Here is a 19,058-nt window from a genome sequence, read left to right as displayed (position 1 = left end):
CAGTATTCTAGATGGGGTCTTACTAGTGATTGTACAGCTGTAACACAGTGTCTTTGTTTTTTTGTATTTGAATTGTCTCTTTATGTAACCTATTAGTTTTTGTTTTCTTTTCAGCTTTTATGCTTTGTTTGGTGAAGTTCAAATCCTTTCTGATAATAATACTCGATTTTCCTCCTGGTCCGGTCCACACTTTCTAGTTCATTACCCAGCAGTGAGTAATCTGATTATGGGTTACTATAAGCTATGTGCATGATTTTACATTTCCAAAAGTTGACAGGCATTTGCCATTTTCTGGACCATTCTCCTAGCTTCATTAGATCTTTTGAGAGAGAGAGAGAGAGAGAGAGAGAGAGAGAGAGAGAGAGAGAGAGAGAGAGAGAGAGAGAGAGAGAGAGAGAGAGAGAGAGAGAGAGAGAGACTGACTGACTGACTGACTGACTGACTGACTGACTGACTGACTGACTGACTGACTGAGTCAGTCAGTCAGTAATGTGGTGTTCTCTATATTCCTTCCTATGACAGATTAATTATGTGGCATCCAAAATTGTCCATCCGGAGAAGCCTTTTGAAATCAAGTCGGATTTCGGCAAGATGACAGTTACTATTTCGGCAAGATGATGGTTACCTCTGGGATGAAGTGTGGGTGAAACCTATCTGTTATCGTTGATTTTGTTATCCATGCCTTCTGGTTGTTCATCCAATGCATTGGCAGTAGGCGGCTCTTTTTTCCGTTTTTTTTAAAGGCCCTTTAGTTTTCGGACTCGCAAAACAAAGCTAGTTTTATCGCAAACCTGCATCATTTCCAAATCTTGAAAGTCTCGTTCACATACTTCTTAGTATAGAAGCAGGTTTGTCAGGAGACACTTTTAAGGTTGAACCTCTTTTGAAAAATATCAAACGGCCCTTACTGGCTTTAAATTTGGTTGGTGGGAGATGTTGTAGATGGTCTGGTGTGCAAGTGAGCTGTTACAAGGTGACTGAGAGACAAGTTAAATGCAATTCATTTTATTTGGACTGAGCATGAGTATACTGTATATACAACCCGTTCCAGTCAAGAACGGCGCAAAAATTCAAACACACTGATAAAAAAAATACAGGCATAAACAGGTTATCAGAGCGAGGGGAGAACAATAATGATAATATACAGAAAACAGAAATACTGTTACAGTGTACCAGCAAGTGTGATACACATGTGGGACACTGCTCTTGGTTCTGGGTCATCGTCACCGCCATCCGTAAACTGGCCGTACAGCTGCCTGACCTCCTGCATGTGATAGTGTTGTCCAGTGCAGTGTTTTCATCCTACATTGACTGATAAAAAGCAGTAATGCATACTCCACCCTTATGATAGCCTTATTTTTGGAAGTTACCACCCTTTTCGTCACATTTGCAGTTGCCCCTATATATATTTTTTTTTTTCTTTGGTCCTTCTTGATGCAGTGAACAATAGATTGACACTGTAATGATGGCCTACGTCTGCATGCCTTCTTTTTGTAAGAGTTTTGAGGAGTTTCATCTCTGCTATATTAAGCATCTTCTAATGCTTGGGTTCACTGCCAGAGGCCTTGGAAAGGTCAGAACATTTTGGCAACATCATGAGAGAAATTCACAATTGTACATAACATGCAAAACACATTACTGCTAAAGATGCAGAGTGATGTTTAGTATGTGTAAAATAGAACTGAACAAGGTTTAATACTTGATGCTTCAGTAGGCTTGAGTAATCCTACAATCAGACTCAAGCAGCAGCCATAATAATGAACAGCTTTCTCTAATTGGGTGTCTCCCCTATCAGCTAATAGTGGGCCATGTAAAAAATTAACTGGTCAACCTACGCCACCCTCCTGTGATTTTGTTTACAATATTCATCTTCTCTACACTACGTTTTCTTATAATACAGTACAGTATCACCACACACAATTAAAATCTGAAAAATATAACTGCATAGTGGCTGTAGAAACCTGCAATATACCAAGTTTTTTGCAGTACAAGTTTATATTGATTAAAATATATCTAATGTACTGAGGCTGTGATAGGTGAACTGCGATATGATGAGGTTTTACTTTACAATCCAAAGGGGTCCCTGCATTCCATGGGTGCCCTTGAGTGACCTCTGCTACCCCCAGTATTTAGTGAAGTTATTGCTGGTGAGATATCATAAGCTTCCCTTACAGACACAGAAGAGAACCTCGACTAGGATCGTAGCAGTTTGAGGTTCAGGGGGTTCAAGATGAAGCGTTTGCATTCCTCCTCAGCTTTGTTTGGTCCTCCTCAAGATCTCCTCCCCGTAAGAAATGTAAGAATGTCATAAAGGAGTCTCTAATAAGCAGTCCTATTGAACTACTTGTAAACCCTTGACTCCCTTAAAATATGATACTTCTCCCAACCCGATGACTGCTTTCTTTGTGACAAATAATGGGATTTATGGATCCGTTGCTTCCTTTTTGGTCAAAGCACAGGGGACCGTAGTTAGTCAAGCCCTGGTACCCATCTCCGACTTTGATGCTTGTCTGAGGACAGTATTTTTTATGCTTGCCACTCTGGGACTCTGAAAGCAACCGATGAGGCCTGTATTTGATTCATGTTGGGGCATCAGGGATCATAAATTACCATCTTTTATGCTTAGAGAGGATCCTAGATCTTTCTGTGTCTGTGATTCATGTTCCCCATCCTAGGAACATAGATCAGATAACAAGCTAGGGTAGAGATCTGGGTTTCGCTTTCTTGCGTTCCATCAAGACATCACTTGCTATGTCTTCTGCATAGTCTACAGGTAGAGGCAGGGATTGAGCCCTAGACTGTTCCTAAGGTCCCGGTCCTTGGTCAGACAGAGGGAATCAGCCAAGCTTCCTGATAAGGGGTCTGATTGTTTATATCTGCCTTCTCCTCCACTGTACAAGATTAGACTCCCAGTTCTGTCTTGGAGCAAGTTTGTAAGCGCTTGAACTGGGCTGATTGATCCTCAGTGGGTGCTGTTGTGGTTTTATTCCTCACCAAGGATTAAGTGACTAGTCAGTCGACTTCAGGAAGGACTTCATGATTCTTCTCCAGAGCACGAGCGCTCAAAGTTTGAGAGGCAGTTTAAAGGTTGCTCATGAATGGCAGAGGCAATGGACAGGACAGTGCCGTGGAGACTGACTATGATACATATTATTAGTGCTGAAGCCCCCTCTCCATCAGTCTAGGACCAGGAGTGGCCAGGCAATGGTTGCTGATGACTTGGCAGGTACACTTATAAAGGCCTCAAAATCCCCCTCCCCTCCCCCCCATCCTTAAGTCACAAAGATGATGTTGCTGCATACACTACTTTAAACTATTGAGATTGAACGTGGTCTCTGTCTCACGGGCAACAGATTGCCAGGCAAGGACATTTCCAATGGGCTTCATAAATTCTGTTTTGTACAATAAACCGGAGGCAACTTATGCACATTACCGTTGGAGTTCTTTAGTGGAGAAACCTAGTCTGATCCTACTTTAGGTGTGTCTTGCCAACAGAGCCTTGGACCATTTTAATTCTTTGGCTTCCAGTGCCAGAGAATTCACTTTAGTTTAGCCAGTCTGGCAAGCTATAGCCCTAGCTGGAGTTGCTGATTCTCATGTGCTTGAGGTCATGAACTTGGCTCTTTATTAGGACTTTCTAGCAGGTTCATAGGGAATTATCTCCCACCTTCGAGTGACTCTCATATATTAAAAGGATGAAAGTTTGTGACAGAGCTCTAAATAACTTTTTTTATAATTTGAATAGCTTTGGAGAAATTCCACCTTTAAATCCCTTTGGTGACGTGAAAGTGAGGATTCTTAGACAACAGGGTTATCTGACAATCCCTGCTCAGTGTGCCATCATGAAACTTTGATTCAAATCTATCGGCTGCTAGAATTGGGATAAAGTGATCAATATTAGCTAGGAAAAAGAATTTTTTTTATTATAGGTTTGATATTAGAGAGAGATATAAAGAATTGTTTATCGTATTAGAGAAAAAATAAGGATTGCTTATACTAATAGAGAACATGTTATAATAATAAAGAGGAAATAGTGTTACTTGTAGTATTATTGTACCTTTGGAATACAAAAATTGTATTTGTATTTGTCTTTCAGCAGTGAAAGAAGTAAAACTTTGAAGGAAGAAAAGATGGGATCAACCAAGCAAGATAGACATTCTGATAGATCAAAGCATGGTGACCATAGACGAAGGAGCTCTGAATCATCACATCCAGAAGGAAGGTATGTCTTATTTTTCTCAAAGGTTGAGCATGTTTGTTGATTCAGTACCAAATGTGGAGTCTCAGGAATGTTGAAGGTGTGAAGATGAACTACTGTGTGTATGAAACGCCACGGGACTTTCAAAGCTTGTGTTTTTCTATTAATATCTCATACTGTACCTTGGTTATGTGTTTATTTGTATTTTCAAAAAGTTAATTTTCAAAATTAGAGTTTTAAAACTTAATGGTATGCGCACATGGTTGTTAATCAAAATTGTGTAATTTTCTAGTACTGACATTTGTAGCATGAAGTTTACAAGATTCATATGTTTTTTGTATGTAATAGATGCAAAAGAAGGAGATAATTAACTTTAATGTTTTTGTATGTAATAGAGACAGAGGAGTGAGATAGTTAACTTTGCTTGAGGTACAGAGGTGCCTCAATTGGGTTCTAATCTCAAAGTTTAACATTCACTGGAAATGTGTTCTTGAAGTGATTGGGAGTGGAAGGAATTACAATCTCGGCTATTATTCTGATCCATGCTGAGGCAATCTTTCGTGTGAAAAAGTTCTCACAGTGGTTGGCATTGGAAACTAGCATGCTTTTCTTTCATTTTATTCCTTTTAATTATCCATATACTGTAGGTTTGTGAAGCCTAATAGAAGGGGCAAGGATGTCTGGTGATTTATCGAGAGGTTGCCTTTTTCTTTTTTTCCCCTTTCGGTTGATGAAACGAACATGGAGGGTACTTTCCCTTGCGTCGTTCCTTGCTCTGCCAGGTTCACCAGTTATATACGATGTGTTTTCCTTAAAGCATCTGGTAACTGTAGCTTTAATTCTCTGTAGTTAACGTTCATACAGTACTGTACCTTTATTGTAATTATTGAAGTTAAGTTCTTGCTCTGGTATGATGAAACTTTTTTTTTTTTTTTTTCGAATTCCTCTACATTAAAACCGGTTTTTCCTCACATGGTTGGCAAGGAATAAGGGGGATAAGGAATAAGAAAGGGAATAGGGATAATAAGAAAGGGTATGAGAAATATTATACTGAAATGAACTGTAAAATTGGGTGAATAACAATGATGGAAATAGAAAAGACGGAAGAATAGGTGAAACATTTGGGCCAACATTCCCTTTTACTTGTAACATGAGTGATGATGTAATGGCACGCGGTTTAGGAAAGATAGTAGAAAGGTCTCTTATTGTTTATTAAGGATGTCAATACCTATCATAAGGCCAAGTATTTTTAGTCACTGTCTGTTTTTATTTCAAGTATACTCCTGTAAAACATACTTTTTATAGATTTTAATCTACTTTCGAAAGGACTTCTCGCTTTTCCATTTGGTACCTACTTAATCGAGACTTGTCTTTACATTTTGATTAACTTGTAGGCAAAAGAAATGTGCGTGATGCATGAAAGCTCTATGTACTTGATTTTTAATCTTTATGATTGGTTGAATTCTATTCGTCCAAAGGATTTTCGTGGCATATGACCCATAGATTCTGTTTCTGAATAAAGCTGTGAGAAAATCATAAAGTAGGCTACACACCAGCCTGGTAATTATGTGGAATTTGTATTCAAGGTATTCCCAGAATCCCCTGGTGTCATAAAAAAATTTGTTCTTTAATGGAAACCTCTGAGTATGCTTTGATTTTATTGATAATTTTGACTGAGCAGGCTTTCTCCCTCATGCATTTTATGCTTTTAAAAAATATATAAGATATCAAGAAAACTGGTATGGCCTTTTGATGGCTCATGACTCTACTGTACATACCAGTACTCATCATGAATAGTTGTATTTCTTCTTGGATTTTGAACTACTGCAGCAAGAAGAGTGTGGTTTAGTGGTGACTATAGAGGTACCAATTTGTAGAAAAGTAGCCTGTTTCATCTTTGGAAAAGGAATTCATCAGATTTGAGTTTCGATATCTATACTGTGCTAAGAGCTCTTGCTCAGAGAATTTATGCTTCAACTGAAAATTATTACAATTTGACCGCAGAAGTGACCCCTTCTAATACAACTTGGGAATATAAATGTTGGACCATCCTTAATTATTCACTCTTTGATGAAGACTATTTAACAGTTCTTCCATCGCTTGAACAAGGTGCATCTCTCTCAATGACCAAATGAAGAGCAACATAAAAGGTAATATATTTGAATCCCTGGTTTGTAAATTGGCTCTCACTAGAGTCTTGAAGCTGAAGGAGGTCTTTTTCTACAATATTCCGTGTTGCACAGAAATCTCTTGATTCTGGTCGTGTAGTTTGTATGATGCTTCTTTGCACCTTGTTAATTAAAAGCCCTTTATTTTCAAACTGGATTAGGTGGAATTCTATGGATAGTGTCTTAGTATTTGATTAGAATTTTATTTTTCTTAGTGTATACTATGCATAATAAATGACTTGACAATGAAACTAAGTCTGTTGTCTCAGCAGACAATGCTCCTTTCTTTGCATTAATCCCTTGGATTATGTAACCACAAAAACCATTTAATTGTAACAAAAACATAAACTACTGTATGTAGATTAGTGAATCAGATAATAATAAGTTGCAACATATAAAACCAATTGTTTCTCCATAGGAATCATTGAATGTTATGAGAAAGACAAAAGAACTAAATTTATTTTAGCACTATTATATATTAGATTGCCCCAGGGGGTTTTAATGCGTACAACTCATGCGATAGTTCCCAAGTGCAGTGAATGGGAAACAATTTTAATTGAAACATTTTTTTTTTTTACAAGTGCATAGTTTTAGAAGACAAAGACAAATATAATACTCAACTTGGGAGCAGGGATCGCCAAAATGCCTGACGTCTTCAAAAACACAAAATAACACAGAGCTACGAAAAACACGTCTGAACGTTCACGGGTGCTAACAAGGAATGATGGGAGAAGGATATGTAGTGGTTGTGGGGGGCCTGTAGCTGTAGAGAACGACACCTCGTAGTAGCGGGTGATGTTGAGGAGGGAGAAGTCTAATTGGAAAGGGACCTCTGGTAATGGTTTCACTTGCCTCAGTTTTAATACCGACACCCTATAAGGGTGAGCGAGCTGGGTATATTCTTGGCATTCCATGCAACTTTTTTCTCTGGTGTATTTAGCAGTATTTATACCTTAGAAATGGTGCTTTAAGGAGCATTTCACTGGGCGACACAGGTCCCTCGCCCAGAAATAGATTTTTCTTTCATCAAAATCCCTTTTTTGGGTCGGTAAGTTATCTCGATATGTTTTACTAATCTGGGAGTTTCTGCTTTGAATATTTTAACATTTTTAAGAAGCACGGATTTAATAGATAAAAACTTGTATTTCTATTCATAGCCAATTTTTATCTTTTAATTTATCTTTTTTAATCACTTGATATTCATATTTTGTTTTATTCTATCTCTAACTTATTTGGGCCACCTCTAGTGAAGTTCGTCTCATAGGGCTAGAGAATCTCCCCTCTTTTAATTATAACACCAGTGACTGTACAGTACTTTGAAATTTTGTTCAACATATGTGAACGGCCTGGAGAGAGACTCAAGTCAGGCTGACTTGAGTCTCTCTCTCTTCGTATGACACATCTATTTTAATGTTGTTACTGATCTTAAGATATTTTATATTCTTTATTCATTACTTTTCATATAGTTTATTTATTTCCTTTTTTTCCACTATGCTGTTTATCCTTGTTGGAGGGAGCCCTTGGGCTTGTATCTTGCTTTTCCAACTAGGGCTGTAGCTTAGCTTGTAATGATGCAGTAGTTATAATGTAAAATTAGTTTCAAATATGCTACTGAAATGAAAAAGGGATTTTGACGAAGGAAAAATCTATTTCTGGGCTTGACCTGTGTCGCTCCGTGAAATGCTCCTTAAAGCACCATTTCAAAGGTATAAATACTGCTAAATATACCAGAGAAAAAAGTTGCATGGAATGCCAGGAATATACCCAGCTCGCTCACTCTAATAGAGTGTCGGTATTAAAACTGGGGCGAGTGATACTACTACCAGAGGTCCCTTTCCAATTAGACTTCTCCCTCCTCAAATCCCCCGTTACGTTGATTACACCGTAACCTGGAACCCAACCTAGCTATTAATTCAGAATAGGGTCAGACTAAGAAGAGCATTTTCATTTTTGCTTGCTTATCAGATTCCTATAATTTTCAGACAACATGCTCATAAAAGTTAATAGATTTTACCTTCAATAACTGGTGAAGAGAGGAAGCAAAGCGTAATTATCTAGCTCACTGTAGCAATGTATTGGATCCTGTTCAATAATTACGATAGCAAATTGTGCCTCCTTCCTGCTCATAAAGAATCTAAAGAGTGCCGAGAAACACTAGTTCCAAACCTTATCAAGCCGGAGAGTTATGAGATCTTGGCATCTGATAGAAGTACAGAAACTTTAAAATTACAACTATTCAAAATATTTGTATTGGCTCTTTAGATGTAACATCACATGCAAATAATGAAATTATGTTTGTACAGTGATGAAAATACTTAAATGTCTAGTAGCTATTGCACCTGACTGTGATATTCTACAGAATACAGTTTGAGTACTATAGCTTACAATCAACATGCAAAACATTCTTCTCCCTTCTACTCATTTTAACATCTAGAAGGTCGTGACAGGGAATGTAACATTTACATCTTTCATGAATGAATTTTACAGTTCCTATAAAAGTCTAATGGGCATAAAAATGTCATTTGATTATTTAATAAAAACATTAGAGAAGGAATTGTATGGCAACATAATTACTGTAGTACTGCTATTGAAATTAGGATACAGTTGAAATATTGTGGTCTTGAAAGACGTTTATCATTTTAATGAACCAACATGTAGTTAATGCAAAGATGAATGTTAATTATTAATAGATGATATAAAGCATCATTCTGCCATTGTGGTAGCTTGGAACTTACCGTCGTGATATTGATCGTGTGCATTCAATGATGGTATAGCAATGAGATAGTTTTCTAGTTTGTATATATAATATAGTAAAATGTATTTTATTATTATATTGGTAGTCCTTTAATAAGATTCATTCTGGTATTGCAGACACTGTTAAATGTTTAAATGTGTTTCATCATTCGGGTTGCTTTATTTGGCTTTTTTGTTTATTGATATGTATAAGTCGGATAAGCCTTCGCCAAAATTTACGTAATTATGAGTGGGAAATGTCAAGGTTGTTTCCTGAGAGGGTGCTTAAGTGGTTAGTAAATTTAGTTTCATGTCTTGACAGGTCCCAACAACCAAACGTTGATACATCTGCAGATGTTAGAAGACGGCCATCAAGCCCAGGACATTGGAGACATTCACCTAAAGATGATCACCCTTCCGTGTTTTATCGTATAGGAGACAAGAGACATGGAAAACATCCAAGATTAGAAGAAAGGAGATATCCGATTCCTTCACCTGAGAGGTCTACACGCCCAGGAGAAAGAAGATATCCGTTCCCTTCGCCAGAGAGACACCCACGCTCAGAAGAAAGAAGATATCCATTCCCTTCGCCAGAGAGGCACCCCCGCTCAGAAGAAAGAAGGTATCCGCTCCCTTCACCAGAGAGGCATCCGCGTGGAGGTGAAAGAAGATATCCTAATCCTTCCCCAGAGAGAATGCATCGTTCAAGAACTTCTAGGTCTCCAGAATGGTCACACAGATCTAGGTCACCAGTACATGGGAAAAGAAGATCTCCCTACAATGAAAGATCCTGGTCTCCTATGTACAATGAAAGGTCAAGGTCTCCTCACTACAATGAAAGACCAAGATATAGCAGGTCGCCAGAACGCTATCCTAAAACCCAGAGAACTCCTGAAAGAAGTCATGAATATAGGGAACCTTACGATTCCGGAGAACAACCTAGATTAAGATCAAGTGGTGCTTTGGACGCATTCACAAAGTCCATTAGAAAAATTCGAAAGCAATGTCAAAAAGAAAAAGATTCAGTCATCCGAGATGCCCTTCTGGACCTGTTCAGTACTCATGTTCATGAATGTGATTTGTATTTGGCTAAGCCAGATGCACATCCAGATTATTCCAAGGAGTATCGTCTGTTCTTGGAAAAGAAAAGAGGTTTTATAGTGAGTTTGGGTGGTGATCCAGATTCATATGACTATATAAAAGACTGGGAAAAGTTTTGGCCCACACGTATGTTTGACCTCTTCAAAGAATCCTGGGAAAGTAAGAAAAAACAATGTACATCCATGATATCTTCAAGGAGGAAAAGGTCACCTTCATCTTCAGCCTCTTCACGATCTTCAAGATCTTCAAGTTCTTCAAGGTCTTCAAGGTCTCCATCTCCCGACAAGAAAAGAAAGCGATCAAAAAATAAAGTCTCAAGATTTGAAAAGATTTCATCCAATCCACATAAAAAGGAAACTGGGGAAGGGAACAGTAAATGGAAACCACTGGGCTCTTTTAAAGATATGGATGACAACAGTTTTATTCAAGATGTAGAACTTCCAAGAAATTCAGACATAATGAAGAAGTTACCGAAAACATCCTTAGATAAAGCTACCTTTCCGCGAGAGCCAGAGAAGTTAAAGGGACCGAATGTGCCATCCCAAAGTTTGCCTTATGATGAAAAAGTAACTTCAGCTCTAAACGTGACGAAGGAAGGAGTGAAGGTTGTGGAAGTTCTTAGTATATTAACTTACTTGAAAGACAAATTGGGTGTACTTGGATTACCAGTCAACATACTTTATGACAAAGCAGTAAAAATGGAAAAGAAAGGGTTAGATCCAAATACTTTACTAGAGGATGAGGAAACCGCAACCCTTTTCTGCATGCTGAGTGATAAACTCTCTTCTCTAGTTGAAGAAGGGGATGGATCAACCATCCAAAAAGCTATTGCACTTGAAGCACACTCACTCTTACTAAACCTAATAGATGAAATAAAGGGTATGAAAAAGAAAAGTGACGTAAAGTTACAAGTTAATATTGCCCAGATAGCCCGATTAACAATGGGAAAGACAATTTCAGACACAATCATAACTATAAAGAATTTTTTGGTGTATGAAGGGTATTCAGATATATCCAAGGAAGATCTTGAAGTTATATATATGTCTGTTAAAGATGAGCAGTTAAAACTTACTGGTTCTTCAACCCCAAGCCAGATTTCTGGGTCCTTAAGCTCTCAATTGAGATATGAAGGTCCAAAACAGAAGAGTATGGTTGGTGGAAGCACAAAATCCAATCACAGCTTTAAAAATTTCATGTCACCTGAAGATGAGCTGACCGAGGAGTTTTTCATCGGGAAAAGGTCTTTTTCAGACCAAGATGCAACAGGATTATTGAAGCCATCAATGGCAAGAGCTTCCACGTCGAAGTTTGACTCCCGTGCAGAACTTGATGAAGAGTTCTTTACTGGCAAGAAATTTTTGAAGCCTAAGGATTCTCATAATAGGGAGATAACTAAGCAAACAGAGCAAGCTACTTATATTCCTCACAAGCATGTACTACCTCCACCTGCCCCAATTATATCTGGAATGTCAAGCTCACAACTCTTTCAGAATACTTCAAGTAATCCACCATCAGCCCCTGTTATTCCTCTTGGGCAATTAGAAGCAGTAAATTATGATTTTTTAAGACAGTGTTTAGTATCTTTGCAGAATATGCCCAAGTAATCCCTCTTGGATAATGGAATGAACTTGAAATATATTGAAAGGAGAATATATCCCTTTTTATGGCCTTGAAAACAGAATGTTTGTGATATGAAGTTGGAAGAATAATTAGCATTGGTAATTGAACTTTACAAGTAACTGAATTTTCCTGCAAAAAAAAAATCATTGATGTAATATAGTCATGGTATACACTTTTTGCAGATTCATATGTATTTTTTTTTTGCTGAGATAAGGTTAGTTGAATAGGAAAACTAGTGCTGCTTATGCAGCCTGGTTTGCTGGAGAAGAAAGTATAAAGGATTTTTGTGAATGTAAGAGAGAAAACTGATTTTGTGATGGAGAAGGAAACTTTCTATCAGAGGAAGAACAAGCAGGGTTATTAGAAGAATGAATGCCATTGAATCAGTACTGTACTGTTGTAAATATCAAGCCTACCAAATTTGGTAGTAATAGTAAGAAAAGGTGTACAGTTTATGACATGGAAGCAAAGCACATGTTTTTGTCAATGGTGATTTTTCAGTTTGGACTTGATATTATTCCCATGATCTTATACATTCATTGTAACTCAAATTATTGAGAGAAGGGATATGTTACACCCCAGAAAGAGGAAGAATTATATCTGGGAGGCTTAATATTTGACTCTCAGAGAATGTCCTAATAGCACGGGATTTGCTAAAATCCAGTGGAGATGACCAATTAGCAATAAGGTAGTTAAGAATAGTCCAAAAATGCTTTGCAGAAGCAACATGAGAGATTGAAAGAAGTTAAAGGAGAATGTAAATGGTCTAGTAAACCCGAGTGTAGACAAAAGTAAGAGTTGTAGTTTGAAAGGTTATGCTCTCATCTTTTGAGATCAGTTAAAATTGTAACTTTAAAGAGGACGATTATATGAGGGGCCAGAATCATTCTTCTAGAATGTAAGGAAGCAATGAATTTAAAAGCCAAAACCTTTAGGTCCTAAGGATAGGTAACTTGATAGAAAAAGGAGCAAGATATTGACATTTTGGGGAACTTGTTTAAATTAGTTTTAGTAGAGGATTTTTTTTCTCATATAGAATATGGTGGCTTAGACTTACGTGCGAGTTACATCATAGATTAAAGTTCAAAAGAAATTTGTGACTCGTGAACAGATCTCTTGTGAGCATGAAAGGTTGTTTAAGTCATGATTTTTCAATGCTTCGCTCATCATAGGTTTGATTTTTATTAACACGCAATGAAAAAAGAAGAGGAATAGTTTGTCCTTTTTACATTAGATATTGAAGTTCATTACAGTAAATCATGAATAGAGGTAATTATGCACAGGAAGATTGTGGAAAGAACTTCAGTGATGTTTAATCTCATAAAAAGGAACTTTTATGTAGAACATTTAAAGATGAATTAGCTTGAATATTCAGCATGCTATATGTATGTTATAGCTGTGAAGTTGAAATGTTAATGAGAGATGTGAAAGGAGTTGTAAAATGATAAAAGGAAGGATAGAGACTATAGCGTCATTGTCAACGCTGCTACAATGTGAGTTTATTCTTGCAAGAACAGTAGAGTCGACCTCTGTGGACAGTTAACTATGCCTTGGCCCTTGAGCAATGGAAATTACTTTGCACAAGAATGTAAAATGAAATCAGCTGTGTGCAAAATATTAATCTTTGACTAGATTTACAACGATCTGCTGAGGATAGCAAAATGTTAAGAGTAGATCTAGCTGTGGGAAAGGACCCATGTGTTTGCAGCAGAACTGGTTTCCAACACTTAGTTGGAGTTACTGTTCAGCTTCTGACCTGTCATACAACAGTGCATTATTGTTTCTGAAATGAACATTATATTGAAAATAGAAATTACTGGGCATTGTTCAAGTGTTTGAGTAATCATGTGGCTAAGAAAGATAGTGAGGGTCTTGGAAGAAGTGTGTATACTAGTTGCCAAGACAATGTAAATTTGTTTAGCCATCTGTAATTTTTCTGGGGCATATTGTACACATTTGTATCTATGATGATGGCCATTCCATAGGGCTCTCCTGAATTGTAATAGTGTTAGATCACTACAGTACTGTACTGTATACTGTAAAACAGAAATGTAAGCATTAATAAATGTATTGTTTTAACTATATTATTTTTTACCTTTTATAATTGTTAATCCCTTATTTATATGAAGGGAAACTGAATGCAATTTAAATATTGTATATTTATACTTTTGTAGTTTGGTATAGCATAACATCTGGGCAGATTAAGTTGTTATATATCAACATTTCCATTTACTTTAGGAGTTTGCATGGTGTTGGGAGTACTAACCTCATCTGAGTTTGCTGATGGAATTATTTCCCTGAAATTACTTTGATTTTAGAGACTTTATTACAGTTGCATGCAATTGTCATTGTAAGTGTTTGTAAGTGGATCCTAATGTTGCAAAAGCTTTGAATACTATACCTTAGAGACCAGGGATAGATGGTGTTGTTGGTATAATTACATGTTGCTGTAAAATGTAACCAACGCCAAATACTTGTTGAATTTGTAGGATATCCCTTAGTTTACTATTAATTATAATTACAAGACATCTGTTTTATTCCTTCTGTTCAGCAATATAAATTGTATATTGTCTTTACTCTCTCGTAAAAATTTTTTCCTTCCTGTGGGGTTAGACTTAATATTTGTTCTCCACTCTTCATGTATACTTGATGCCTAAACTTCCATCTGCTGTAGTCTAGGCCCTGCAGGGGGTTAATGTCATTGTTTATGGTTCCCATCGCCATTACTGGTAGTTGCTAGAGGGTCCGTGCAGTGTCCCATAGGCCGCCAGCTGCACCTGCTCTTTAGTTAATTTTCCTCCATTTCATGTTGATGTAGGGCCTCTAATCTTTTACTTTTGAAGTACAACTGTTGAATGGTTTCCACAGCCTTAACACTTTGCCCATAAGCCCAAATTCCATAAATCATCATCTGCTGTTCTAGATCTTCATTTCTGTCTTCCTTCTTCCTGATGATTCTACATATATCTTACTAGAGGCCGGTATCCCATCTGATCATATTTTGTAAACCATCTTTTGTCAAACTTTCAATTGTTGGACATCACATTTTTCATTATTTTTTAATTTTGTATTATGATCTTCATGCCCCACTCTTAACCGTCTTTGCATTGTATTGTTATACTTTTTTCATTAATAACCATTGTTAGTTACCAAACATTAGTCTTGTGAAATAGGTTTATAGTTGCCACAAAAAATCTTTGAACCGGCAATACTGACTACAAAAATCTTGAAAATATTGAATTACAACACACAATTTGCATTCTCTTACAGCTTGATACTATTTTGACATTTCTTCATTCTTGAGATCTGTGCTGCTTCTTTGTGGCATAGAATGAACTCAGTGTCTTTGAAATATGGAGCCTCAAAGTCTTCGAAGAATAGGATATTTTTCTATTTTGATGTGAAGTAGTTTGGTTATTGCTGTTTCCGTACCTTCTTAATGGCCCTTTAAGTGATGTAAAATTAAATTTCATTGCTAGGAACTTGTTCCCTGTTCTATTAAGTCTAATGCATATTATCTTTACAAAATTTCTTTTCCTTCGTGGGTACTAAACAGAAGGGGTGCATTGCAGCAACGTGATAATAGAGTCCAGGGTTTTAGTGCAAGCAAAGTTGCACTGTTCTTTCTGAGAAATAAACAAACGTTTGTAGATTTTTTTTGTCAGCTATTTTTGTGCTGCAGTTCAGCTTCCAAACCATCCCTTTTTGGCGCACTGGCACCTCATCGAAATCGAACTTCTGGCGACTCCCATCTCTTTGGTTGTGGCTGTCATAGACTTTTCCATAATGTGAAAATATTTTTCAAGAGTAATAAGGACTACAGTACTTAAGTATTTTTATCATTAAGAGCTAGAAGAGCAAAACATAGGATACCAAAATCAAGTGGAAAGGGCAGAAGTGAACACACTGCCATCGAAACCTCCAGTTGCTTATCCAACACTGTATGTTAAGACAAGAATTCCCTGACGTATTTTAAATCCATTGTGGTGCCACAAGAGGAAGTGCAACTAGCGCCTTTCTTGAAATTAAAAAATGGGTTAACTCGTATATCATCAATAATTTTTTTTTTCCTGTGATTTTAATCAGCTAATAGAATGTACAGTAGAAACATATGCTTCTGCTGTACCTAGTCTAACCCACTTGGTACTCTGCTTCAACCCTAATTTAATTTTTTTGTCTTCATTTTTTGCCGACCATGTTTTTATTTTTTTACTCCACCTTTCAACCTTTTGCCATCAAATTAGTTTGCAACAATCTTATCTTATGCAAAGTATATCTAATTTTTTAAGTACAGTCATTATATTTGACGTTTTCCAGATTTATCACGATAAACGATAAAATTTTCAGCTCATTTCCCTGGGCATCTTGGACATTGCACATGAAAACTTCTCTATATGTCCTCAGCAACACCTTTATGTTACTGCTTTAGCACTATAGGGTCTCCTCCACTTTTATCTATCCCCTCTACAGCAATTAACCTTTACCAAACTTTTTGCTTTTCTTCGGGTCTCATGAATTGTTAATTATAATGAGAACATATCTTAAATTCTTCTATAACGAAATTTTAATGTTAGTATTTGTTTGTATGTTCATCCCATTTACATACCACCATCATTATTGTCACAAATCAATATATCTGCGTATATATTTATATATCAGCCCTGTATTATATTGATGTATAAGGATTTTTCTATATCATCACAAGCATTTTATTTTTGTTTACTGTTATAATTACTGTTTGTACATGGTCTTATTCTTTAGTTTATTTCATGTTAAAGTAATTGAACTGTCATTTACTGAAAATAATGTGTGCTTGCTCTGACGTTATTAGTTAATGCTAGTTTCTTTATTTTAATTTGATATATATACATCAAGTCCATCGCAACAGATGTCGCCACGCTCTTCATTGATACATATTTATTGTAATAGAATTTGTGCTTTAGCAGAGTCCTTGGAAACGAGCTGATGCGACATCTAAACCTTTGTTTTGGGGGAGAGACACAACCTGTGGTGCTTCGTTATAAAGAGATTTCTCTCTCTCCCAGTTTAAGACTGGAAGTGCGAGAGGGTTATTATACCGTGAACTATGATAGTACTTAAGAAGTTTTGCTCAATAGAGCATGTTTGAGCAGTATATGCTGCAGTTTGTGACTTATATATTGAAGTGTTAATAAAGGCTTTACTAGAATAGCGAAATTAAGAAGAATAGTCTTATTTTATTTTCACAACTGCCAATTACTGAACCTGAGTTGTGACAAGTGGTGACCCTGCCAGGATTGGCAACAGTGAAAAAATATAAAGGCTGGAAGTTTAAGTCATGGAATTCTTCAAACAATATCTTGCATTGGCAAAGGACTACGGACTGGACGACGAGAAGGCCATTGAGTTTGCCGAGCACAGGGTTCAAGCAGAAGAAAAGAATCTTGAGAGAGAAGAGAGCCTGTAAAGGTGTGACGCTGAGCATGGGAAGGCTTTGGCCGAATTAGAAGAGAGAGCGCGGGAGCGACGACATGCACTAGAAGAGGAGCAGGAGTGACAGCATGCACTAGAAGAGAAGGAGCGGGAGTGACAGCATGCACTAGAAGAGAAGGAGTGGGAGCGACGACATGAACTAGAAATAAAGAAACTTTAACGAGAGGCAGCTTGGCACCGTGAAGAGGCACCGACAGTGATCAATAACCACTCTCTTAAAGCAAAGATCCCAAACCTCCTGGAGTTTGTGGATGGTAAGGATGAGCTTGACAGCTACTTCTTGAGGTTTGAGAGGTATGCTAACACACACAAGTGGGACAAGTCAACGTGGGCCTCGTCTCTTAGTGCTCTTTTGACAGGGAATGCCCTTTTAGTCTATGGTTGGCTCTCTGACGACGATGCAAAGGACTATGAAATTTTGAAGAAAGTGCTCTTCAGAAGATACGACCTTACTGAGGACGGATTCCGTAAAAAGTTCCGGAACACACCTCCAGAAGAAGGAGAGAGCCCTGCACAGTTCATTGTCAAGCTCAAGAACTTCCTCAAGAAGTGGATGGAACAAGCTGGTGCTTATGAGACTTTTGCAGAGCTCCAATTGCTGGTGATCAAGGAACAGTTCATTAATGCTGTCTCAAATGCACTGGAAGTTCATTTGAAGGAAAAGGCCCCTGCTAATCTGGATGACCTGGCCAAGGCAGCAGAGTAGTACCTCACAGCTCATGGAAATGAGCTCTCTAAGGAGGCCAAGGTAGCTAAAAAGCCTGTGTATCGTCCACCTAAGCAAACAGGACCAAGTGCTATTGAGAATCCTTGGCATGGGCCCAATGAGCAAGTCATCAAAGGGACTTCAGCTAGAGAGGTAAGGTGCTACAAATGCAACCAGCTCGGCCACATAGCATCGAAGTGTTACCTCTTGGATCAGTCAAGGGGTTCTAGAAATGACAATAAGTGTATGTTCTGTGATAAATTTGGTCATGATCTCCCGGAATGCTGGAAATTAAAGACCATCAAATCCATTTATTTGGATGTTGAGAAAAGTGTTGAAGAGGCACAGACACCAGTGGCATGTCTCATCCTTCAGTTCAATCAGTGTCCCTCCTCCAGAAATGGATGTAGCAAAGATAGATGCTTGCATCAAGGAAGGAAAGCTTTTCCTTGAGAATGGTTTTGCAGTCCCTTGTATGAATACTTGTGTTCCAAGCAGTGAAGACTCAATGCCAGTGACAAAGGATCGAGTAGGATCGCACATTGTTCAGGTGTTGCGTGACTCTGGATGTAGTAGTGTGGTAATCAAACAAAAGTTTGTTGATCCTGATCTTTACACAGGAACCTTAGTGCTGGTCAAGCTTGCTGACAATTCCTTCCGGAGAGCTCCAATGGCTAAAATCCACATCAACACTCCATACCTGATTGGAGAAGTGGATGCAGTTTGTCTTCCTGACGCCCCGTATGATCTGCTAATTGGAAACGTCCCATGTGCAAGACTAGCTGAAGACTCTGACCCAGCGTGGCAGGACACCTGTGACCAGGAGACCTGTGCAGTGGCAACAAGGGCACAAGCAATGCGAGAGGGTAAGAGACCCTCTCCACTGGTATTGCCAGGCAGTAACCTGTACAAAGAAGTCGATAGGGATGAAGTTTGTCGACTATAGGAGAAAGATGACACTCTGAAGAAGTTTTGGACCTCTAAAAAAGAGAGAAAAGGAAGGCAAGTAATCCAGTTTGAAACCAGGAAACGGTTATTGTACAGGACATTTGTTCATCCA

At 37.8% G+C, this 19,058-nt stretch overlaps 1 protein-coding gene across 2 annotated transcripts in view; it reads left to right on the top strand.

Annotated features, from left to right (window-relative positions):
- The window catches only part of LOC137632943 (uncharacterized), a 65,310-nt gene extending 51,407 nt beyond the window's left edge, over positions 1–13,903 (top strand). The window contains exons 4-5 of one of the 2 annotated variants that reach the window (XM_068365069.1): positions 4,100–4,222; positions 9,422–13,903. In XM_068365069.1, coding sequence (XP_068221170.1) covers positions 4,100–4,222; positions 9,422–11,804 — 2,506 coding nt within the window. In that variant the 3' untranslated portion in view covers positions 11,805–13,903. Of the gene's footprint in view, positions 1–4,096; positions 4,223–9,421 lie in introns of both variants that reach the window. The other variant, XM_068365068.1, reaches the window with a different exon arrangement.
- Positions 13,904–19,058: the final 5,155 nt, after the last annotated feature.

Source organism: Palaemon carinicauda, chromosome 42 (assembly GCF_036898095.1).
Source record: "Palaemon carinicauda isolate YSFRI2023 chromosome 42, ASM3689809v2, whole genome shotgun sequence".
NCBI classification, from domain to species: domain Eukaryota; kingdom Metazoa; phylum Arthropoda; class Malacostraca; order Decapoda; family Palaemonidae; genus Palaemon; species Palaemon carinicauda.
This window is presented reverse-complemented; position numbering and strand designations above follow the sequence as displayed.